Below are 9,896 nucleotides of genomic sequence, written 5' to 3'. Positions count from 1 at the left end.
TAAAATAAAATAAAAAATAAAAAAAGAAGAAAGGGTTTATTTTGGCTCATAGTTTCAAAGATTTCAGTGCATGGTTGGCTGGCCCCAAAGCAGAAACATCATGGTGGATGGGCATAGTAGAGCAAAGCTGCTCACTCCATGGGAGCTGGGAAGTAGAGAGGATTTGATTGAAGGGCCAGTGAGGAAGGCCTCCAGATATACCCAGAACTGTGCTTTACTGACCCAAGTGTTGCTCAAACCAATCAGGTTGAAAATCAATATTAACCATCACACATTTATGTGCTTAATACACAGGGCTCCAACTAAAAAAAAAGACAAACTAAAATACTCAGTGAAAACAAAATGAACCAGTGTGCTTTGTAATGATTTCATAAGAAGCAAAGGAAAATAACCAGCAATATATATATATATTTTTTGTTTTGTTTTGTTTTGTTCTGTTTTGGTACCAGGAATCAAACTCGGGACCCTGTGCTTGCGAGGCAGGTGGCGGAACCACTGAGCTAAATCCCCGGCCCTAACAATATTTTATTATAAGGCATTTTATTATACTATTTACTAACCTTCAGTAAATTATGTTAATTTATTCAATTACCATACTCCTTAAGGAGGATACCTCAGTGTCACTTTTTTCTAATCAGAATTATCTGGTTTTCATATTGATGATCTTTCACTTTGACTATCAGATATAATATCCAAAATAACCAAAATATATTCATCCATTTGACAAAGATTAATTGGATGCCTACTATTTGCAAGTGATGTTTGGAATATGGTGAAACATTTGGATAAATCAAAGCTTAGGTCCTTTTTTATTTATTTATTTATTTTTGGTACCAGGTATCGAACTCAGGACCTTGCGCTTGCAAGGCAGGCACAGTGCCACTGAGCTAAATCCCCGGCCCAAAGCTTAGGTTCTTGAGAGAGCAAAATATAAAAAATAAGCAATGTATCAAAGCAAGACACTACAAAGGAAAAGTGAAGTAATGCCATAGTAAACAGATTAATCAATTGACTCTCTTTGAAGTAGAAAACCAGTCTTTACACAAATATAAGAAATCAGATGGCAGTGATTAAAAACTAGAACTTTCGTGTTAAATGAAGCTGAACTAAAATTCAGTTCTGTCACCTACTATGTGCCCTTGGATGAATTATTTAAATTTTCTTAGTCCAGCTGATTCACCTGTAAAATGGGGATAATAATAGATGCTCTCACAAATTTCTTTGATTATTATGTAGCAGATGACTTTGAATCATGGAAAAGATTAGAACATCTAACAGAATAGTTTGTGCCTAGTGGTTACTTTTTAAATCCCAATATAATTATATTATTGGATATTTGTTATTTGCTTAGGTTATCTTTAACTGCTAAATTGATTAGTGTTTCATGCCCTGTGATTTTTTGGGGGGGGATGGTTTTCTTTGCCTGCTATTTCACAGTGGTTGTACATAGCAGGTACTAGTTCCTAGGAGAGTTTATTGATAAAACAACCTGTAAATAAGTTATCTGTGAAAGATTCAAACTTTTTGTTCTTTCATAGGTTGATTTAGAAAAACAGATGTCTAATAAAATATGCATTTATTGGTAATTGATTTTAATCAAAAAAAAATTTGGACCTTTCTGGAAGGACAGCATATGAAAACAGAGTCCCAAAAAGGAAACAGTAATACTACCTCACTATTATACCTGTAGTGACTGGTTGTTCAGACGCGATAGAATGTATAAGCTACATGTTTTATTATACAGAGGCAGTCTCAATCATGAAGGAATACTTTTCTTTTTTTTTTTTTTGGTACTGGGGATTGAACTCAGGACCTTGCACTTTTGAGGCAGGTGCTGGTACCACTGAGCCAAATCCCCAGCTCTATGAAGGAATACTTTTGAGACTTTATTTCCCTTCAGAATATCTTCTTGCTAATTTTTTAAACACCCTTTTGTTGCGCTGAGTGATAGGGCTCTGATTTGTATTGAAATTATAAGCTCACACTGGTATACTATTTTACTGGAGGGTGTCATATGTTTGAAGAAGAGCGTGTGTGTCTATGTAAGAGATGCTACCTTTGTAGTATGTGAAGAATGTCTGTACCTTCACTTCGTGACAGGATCATTTGTGATCCTTCTGGCATACTGTATTTGGTTTCTGCACTTTTTCTTGGTCTCTAAAAAAAAGTTGGTTAATCCATTTCAGAAATTATAATTTTAGGGTATGTTAATTTCCACCACTTCTTACCTAAGAAGTCTTTCTCCAGATGTCCTAATATTTTCTTTATCATGAAACACCTGGATTTGAAGATATGGAAAGCCTTGTTTTCTCTGTGTGGTTCAGCTACTTGCCATTTGGTATTATGCACTCAAATTTACATTCTATTCAAATTGCCATTTATTTAAAAATAGATGCTTTCTCTGCTCTAATGTTATTTTGAGAATTATACAAAATAATTCATGAAAATGCTTAACATGGAACCAGAAACAGAGCAAGCAATTAATCCATGGCAGCTATTGTAGTGGTATGTTTAAAATAATCGATAACATTTCTTAATAGCCATGTCAAGATCATGTCTCCGGCAAAATGATATGAAAAACTACATTCATTCACTCTACAGATACAAATACATAAAGGATCGTTCCACCTAGGTCCCTCTTTTGAGATGAAACATCATTTCCTCCACAGTTTCCTGGAGTTTGGTTGCTGAAGACTCACAGTATACGCACACTTTGGAAACTGCCCTTTGCTGAATTGCTCAACTACAGTTATCCTCCCTTCTGATAGATGCTGGAGTTCAAAAGCCAACCTTCTCATTTCACTTTGGAACCAGCCCTTCTCCAGACTCTAGAACTTCCAGTGAAGTGCACGGAGACCTTTGTGGGAACTTCTACTTCCCTCCTTCCCTCATGGAGGTGGTTTCCTAGACTAATCCTCAGTAAACTTGCTCACCAAACTCCATTTCAGAGTCCACTTCCCCTTGCAAACCTGAATTAAATCAAGCAACCACTATGTTGACAAGGCACTGCTGTTGAGCAATATTGGGAAACTTCTGTTAAAGGCCACCTGGGATGTGTCCTAGGCTTTGTTGGACCATGTGTTCTCTGTCACATCTACTCAGCCCTCTCATTCCCATGGGAAAGCAGCCATAGGCAGCACATAAACAAATGGGTGTGGCTGTTTCCAATAAAAATTTATTTTATGGACACAATTTGAATTTCATGTAATTTTCACATGTCACAAAATACTGTTTTTTTTCATAGCCCATTATCACAATATTTCATCTCTGCCTTAACTTCCTCTCCCTACAAAGGATTATTCCAAAAATATCCCACACATCATATTTCACATCTGCATATTTCAGAATGATCGGAAAGAGAAAAGCAGCCCTTTAAAAACATAGCTATTATATTATCATCACAAATAAACAAGTCTTTAATAACAAATATCTAGGGGTCATATTTTCTCTATTGTTTTATAAATATTAATTTTGTTTCTTGAAGTTTGTTTGAAATGGTATCCAAACAAGGTCTCATTGAATCTGTAGGTGTCTTATCCTTTTCCTTCATATTTTATGTACTTTTATTGTTGCTGATAATAAATTAGGTATTTGTTCAATTTTTAAAAGCATTTAAAAATAGAGAAGGTATTCTTAACTGACAGGCATTCAAAGCAGGCAGCAGGGTAGATTTGGCCAATGAGCCATAGTTTGCCAAGTCCTAAGCTCAAGGAAAGAGTTAGAGAAGGGATGCCCCAAGGAAGAAGCTACCATGGTAGTAAATGAATTTGATACATGGTACAGAATTTTTTTTTGGTACTGGGGATCGAACTGGGGTCCTTGTGCTTGCAGGCAGCGGAACCACTGACCTAAATCCCCAGCCCCATGGTTCAGAATTTGATAAGATGATACCCTAAGATCTGTAACCTCCTTTTGAGGATATGGAAGAGCTTTTACTGGCTCCAGGTCAAGAGAACATGAAGAAAAAGAAGAGGAAAATGAGTAAAAAACATAGCATTCATAATTACCTTTAAAACTTGATGGCACCAAGAAAATCATACATACCAAAATATAACTAAATGTTTCCTGTTCACTCTGTGGTTCCTTTTTGTTTAGAAAACTTCATCTCCACCAGTAGACAGAATTAGGGGGTTTGAATGGATGCTTTGTGGCTGTAGCTATAGCTAGATGATCATTCAAAAATAAAAACACGATTGCAAGTTGATATAGCTTTAATATTTACAAAGTATATCTAAATGAACTACTGATACAGAATAGAGAAAAGAGATACAAACATATACTTTAAAAAGTGTTTGAACTTGTCTTTCCACCCAAATATAGAAGCATTCTGCAGTCCATTTTCCCCAACAAGAAACAATTCAAAGGAATTTACTTGGTAACAAATGTATATTTTTAATTCCATTCTGAAACGTTTTGGGTTTTAAATTTGCCATAGTGTTTGTTTTTATTTCGCTTGTCTTTTTTTCCAATTTCTCTATTCCTTTTTCTTATCTGACCATTTTTATTTCTGTTTTATTGTTGTACAAATTTCTCTTTGAAATCATTCCTTATGGCTCCTTTTCCCATATTCCTTCATCATGGGTAATATTCGAAGATTTCACTTTCATTCACACCTGATTTCTGACCAACCTTTGCTTCTCTAGCTTGTGACTCCCTTTCACAACCCCCTCCTGCTTTGGATTTGAGTAATTGAGAGGAACAGAAGTATGGATCCATGAATCCTCTCTATGGATTCACATTGCTGTACTGAGAAATATGGAGACTAGGAGTGCTGATCTCAGTGGACACTAACTGTAATAGGCGGCCAATGACTATATCCCTGGCTTTTGAAGTCTCCAGGTTCTTCTCTCTGGACACTTGAAGACTGATTTGGTCCACGTTTGTCATGATGAGTTCAGATGCCAGGATCTGGGTAGGAGAACTATCGTGAAACATGGTGTCCATAATGTACTGTTTATATAACTCCACCACCTTCTGCTCCAGGTACTCATTCAGCACTGCATTTGAAATAGGCTTCTGCATTTGCAGGCTGCTTTTCTCTTTGATGCTGGTGATTCTCCAGTAGGATGAGTACCGCTGAATAGGCTTTTGGGGGAAGTCACTGGGCTGAGTGGAAAGGGAATCCTCCATGGGCAAAGGGATCTCAGATGACTTCAGCAAAGGACCGTATTCAAAACTGCTCTCAGAGGGAAAATCTGTTGTCACTGAGTTAATGGCCATCACCTGGCCCCCTGCAATTTGTAAGTCATTATAATTCTTGCAAATACTTTTGCAGGAAGGTGGAACTAAATAGGTTTCTCTACTAGGGTCCCTACATATTTCAACTGCAGCCAAGTTTGGTCTTTCAAACACAGGATTGGGGTTTGTCTGCACCACTCTGACTCTCTGACTTATGCTACATTGGCTCTCTCTTGAATGCACTGAAGAAATAAACTTGTCAGAAGATTTGCAGCTCACATAAAGACTTCTGACTTGTGTTTCATCCACAGTCGAATAGGAAAGGGCAGCAACGGAACTTGTCTCCTCTTCCTTTTCTTCACTCACCTGCTCATTATAAGTTGCACAATTCCAATGGATGTCATTCCAGTAGGCAAGTCCACTGAGATACCCTTCAGACAGCATCCTGGAAAGAGAATTGATGAGTAACAATGGAGAAAAAGAAGACTAGAATTTTAAAATTTTAGCAGTTGATATATCAAAAAAGTAAAGGATGTTGAATGAATGAATTCACTTCGTTCACTCACCAAGCCATTACTGATCCTGCTGCATTCCAGGATTATGGCATGTCCAGGAGATATAAAGATGAAAGGACACAGTTTCATTTTTAGGAAGTTTCCCACTATGGGAAAAAATAAGTTGGGTAGAAATAATTCCAATATTATGTCACTAAGAACTATAGTAGTGATAGACATAAAGGAAATACAGAGAAAAGGACCCTAACACAGCCTGGAACAAAAGGGGAGAAGTCGCAGGGTATGTTATAAGAAATGTGGTATTTCCACTAAACGGTGAGAGGGTACGTAGGAGTTCCAACCCTGGCACAAACTTATATAAGCATATGGTGACGTGGTCTGTTCAACACAACAAGAAGCCAAGCACAAGCACAAGGGGCTGGAGAAATGGTCTGAATCGGATCATGAAAGGCCTTGGGAATTAAACAGATTTCTGTCCTGTCCCATAGAAAATGAAGAGTGACTGAGAAGTTGTAGATTGGGGAGCAACATGGCTAGTGGGTTATGTAAAAAGTAATGAAGAAATCTGTGGCAAATCTTACTGGAAGAAGGAGCTGTATCTCACTCATCTTTGCATTGTATCCCTTGGGGGCTAGACAGTTATTTGTACTTAGGAGAGACTTCAAATTTATTTTTAATTTGAAGGAAACAATTAACAATGGCATGATAAAAAATTAACTCACACTCAATAAATACATCATGCAGTACTACAAAGTTTCCCTTCATTTTGTAGCCCAGGATGGATTTTTTTTTCTGGCCCTGTCACTTCTCAGAATACATCCTGGAAATGTCTGTGCACTCAACTGATATGTTTACCTCTACCCTAGTTAGCATGGAGCTTCCCTGACAGTGGGCTTTCCCTACACCTGCCTCCCATCCCCACCCTCAGCAGTTGTTGCTGAAGTCTGGACTGTCTAGAATAGTTCCGAAACCAGCAGCTGCATTTTCTAAAAAAGGAAGGCACTGGCATTCCTGGCACTGGAGCAACAGGCCATGCAGAAAGGAAAACTGGTCCTCTTCGGCCTTGAGGGCTAAGTTTCAAAAATAGACCTGTCAACTTGACCTTAAAATTGAAATGTCAAATTAGTAAGGAAAGATCATTTTTTACCCATACATAAAGGTTCTTTTTAAAATTTCAGCCACTCCTTTACATTCATGTAGTTATTCTTTTCTAGGTCAACAAAATATGTTCCTCTTTTTTGTTTCATTTTGTTTTGTTTTGAGATAGGGTCTCTTTGTCATCTGGAACTAGCAGTCCTCCTGCCTCAGCCTCCTGAGTGCATGTTTCTTTTTTGTAATTACATAAGGATAATCTTGTAAAGGTTTATTTTCTTTTTTAGACATATATTCTGCATATTCATCAATTATTTAACTGTTTACTACATTGTAAACACAGTTATGTACCATGAAGATACAAAGCTAAAGGTCTTCAAAAGATCTGTGAATAATAAATAAAATGCTATTCTTTCCAAGCCAGGCAGAAGTGGTGGCACACACCTGTAACCCCAGCACTCGAGTGGCTGAGGCAAGAGGATCACCTAGTTCTAGACCAGTTTGGGCTACGTACTGAGTTCAATGCCAGCCTGAACTACATAACAAGACCTTGTCTCAAAAGACCAAAAACAAAAAGAAAATCTTGTCCTTTTCTAAAGAAAAAAATACTTTCTAAGTATAGTTCCACCCTCAAGAAACCCAACAACCAGGTAAAAAGACAAATCTTACATACATGAGAACATAAAAGAGATTAGCATAAAGGCCTAATAGTGACACACTTACTTCCTCATCCTAATCCCCACCAGGCTTCCAAATAAGCTTTGCAAACACTTAGCAGAGATGATAGTTTGGGGAAAATGTCTTTTGAGATACCATAGCTTAAGCTTTGAAACTTGAGAATTCAACACCCTGAAGGACTTGGGGTATATTTATTCATCAATAGCTATCATCAATAAATCAACCAATAACAAATGCTGGCAAGGCTGTGGGAAAAAAGGAACCCTTCTCCACTGTTGGTAGGAGTGTAAATTGGTACAACCACTACGGAAATCAGTATGGAGATTCCTCAAAAAACTAAAACTAGAGGTTCCATTTGACCCAGCTATTTCCCTTCTTGGTATCTTCCCAAAAGAGTTAAAACATCATTCCACAGTGGTATATGCACACCCGTGTTTATAGCAGCACAGTTTGTAATCCCTAAATCTTGGAAATAGCCCAGATGTCTATTAACGAATGAATGGATAAAGAAAAGTGGTTTTTATGTGTAATGGAGTACTACTCTGCCACAAAGAAGGGATTTTTTTTAGGGAAATGGATGTACCTTAAGACCATACTTTTAAGTGAGATGAATCAGACACATATGTTTAAATACTGTATTGTTTCTCCTCTGTGAGAAACCAAAAGCATAAATAAGGACCAAAATAGATGACAGATATCAAGAAGTGAGAAGAACATATTCAAATGGGAAGAGGAACTGGGAGGGGAGAGAAGGAATGGAAGGAAGGGAAAAGGAAAAAAGAGAATGGGAGGAAAAAAAGTGGAAACAAAGCTTTTGTAAATGGGAAGGCGAATAGGGGTTAAAGGGTAGAGAGGGAAATGGGGAAAAATTAAAATATATTATGTACAGGTACAAATTTCCTATGATGAATGTGATTGATATGTATGATAAATATGTACTAATAAGAAATAAAGTTAAAGAAATGCCCCCCAAATACATTTGAAAAAGTTTTCCAGGGCATGATGATGGGACTCTATAAATGACCTTCATTTACAGATTTACAAATCACTGTAAATTTTTATATCAAAGAAGGTAGCATAAGGATGATATTTGCCCTCAGTAAAGAAATCATAGAGTATTAAAAAAAATAGACTCAAGTAGACTGACTCTCCATGGAAAGAAACAGTACAGCTCCAGAGAGATTTGGAGAGTCAAGAGTACATGAAGCCTGTGTCCTACTTCCCAGGTAGAATGTGAGGGAGCAGGAAGTCTCACACAATTCTCATGCCCAGCACAGTGTATTGTAGGAGCAGGAGAGACAGCCATATATGTCGCTTGGTTGAACAGGCCTGAGGCTTCCTTATCATGTCTCATAATGCACAAGCATGCTACTGAGAGCCTGAAACCTGGAGACTACCTGGAGGTGAGATGGAAAGATTGCAGACATGACCCTCATAGAATGCTAACCAGGAGCAAGATGAGTAACCAGAAGTTCCCACGAGTATAAGCATGACTACAAAGCCAAAGACACCCCTGTCTACTCTCACTGATATATAAACAACCTGCAACTTAGATGCAAATCCAATGATGGAGCCCTGAAGGTAAACTCGAGATTTGCCTCTAAAGAATAAAGCAGAGAAGCCTGGTGGCGCACAAGTGTTCAGCACTAGGGAGGCTGAGGCATGAGTATCGCCAAGAGTTTGAGGCCGGCTGGGCTACATAGTGAGCTCAAGGCCAGCCTGAACTGCATAGCAAGACCTTGTCTCAAAAAAATATAGATATGGGCTGGGGATTTAGCTCAGTGGCACAGCGCCTGCCTCACAAGCACAAGGTCCTGAGTTCAATTCCTGGTACCAAAATTAAATAAATAAATGAACAAACAAACAAGAATAAAACAGAGGGTCCTTAGACTGGGGGTTCCAGTTGAGGAGAGAATTACTAACCTGATAGAAGATCGATTAAATAAAAATATGCATATTGGTACTGAGATCCATGAACACTTCACTTACTGAGCTTCTAGCATGTTGGCAAGAAGGGCCTGCACTTTCTAGGCAGTCTATTGGAAAAATTGTTCTAGGGAATCTGACTGTTGTAGTCAGAGAAAAAGGGAAACTGACACCAGAGTGCCCCAACTCAACTGGGCAATCATTTTTTTTTTTTTTTTTTTGGTACCGGGGATGGAACTTGGGACCTTGCACTTGCGAGAGAAAGGCGTCGGAACCACTGAGCTAAATCCCCGGCCCTTGGGCAATCATCTTTTATCCAAGGTCACAATCAATAAGGCCCACTGAGCTTTGTGGATTCCTACCCTCAAGTATGACTAGAATTTTGAAGCATGGTAGGCAATATCTGATGTGAATGAGACAAAATCAGTCACTTAAAGGGAAAAGCTCAGGGGAGGGGCGTCTGCTGTCAGTATTCTCGAAGGGTTAAAAGATAATATTTCAATCTTG

At 38.1% G+C, this 9,896-nt stretch overlaps 1 protein-coding gene across 4 annotated transcripts in view; it reads right to left on the bottom strand.

Moving 5' to 3' along the window:
• Positions 1-61: 61 nt before the first annotated feature.
• Positions 62-9,896, bottom strand: part of Tasl (TLR adaptor interacting with endolysosomal SLC15A4) — a 95,205-nt gene continuing 85,370 nt past the window's right edge. For 2 of the 4 annotated variants that reach the window (XM_021262608.2, XM_087189909.1), the window contains 2 exons: positions 5,745-5,839; positions 62-5,623 (listed from right to left, as the gene is read on the bottom strand). In XM_021262608.2, coding sequence (XP_021118267.1) covers positions 4,726-5,623; positions 5,745-5,752 — 906 coding nt within the window. In that variant the 5' untranslated portion in view covers positions 5,753-5,839 and the 3' untranslated portion in view covers positions 62-4,725. The remainder of the gene's footprint in view (positions 5,624-5,744; positions 5,840-9,896) is intronic. The other 2 variants (XM_004850060.3, XM_087189910.1) reach the window with 1 other exon arrangement.

The sequence above is a fragment of the Heterocephalus glaber genome, unplaced genomic scaffold (assembly GCF_053883595.1).
Source record: "Heterocephalus glaber isolate CG9 unplaced genomic scaffold, H.glaber_assembly_v1.0 deba00001547, whole genome shotgun sequence".
Taxonomy (NCBI): domain Eukaryota; kingdom Metazoa; phylum Chordata; class Mammalia; order Rodentia; family Bathyergidae; genus Heterocephalus; species Heterocephalus glaber.
Note: the sequence above shows the minus strand (reverse complement) of the source record. Positions and strands in the feature narration are given on the sequence as shown.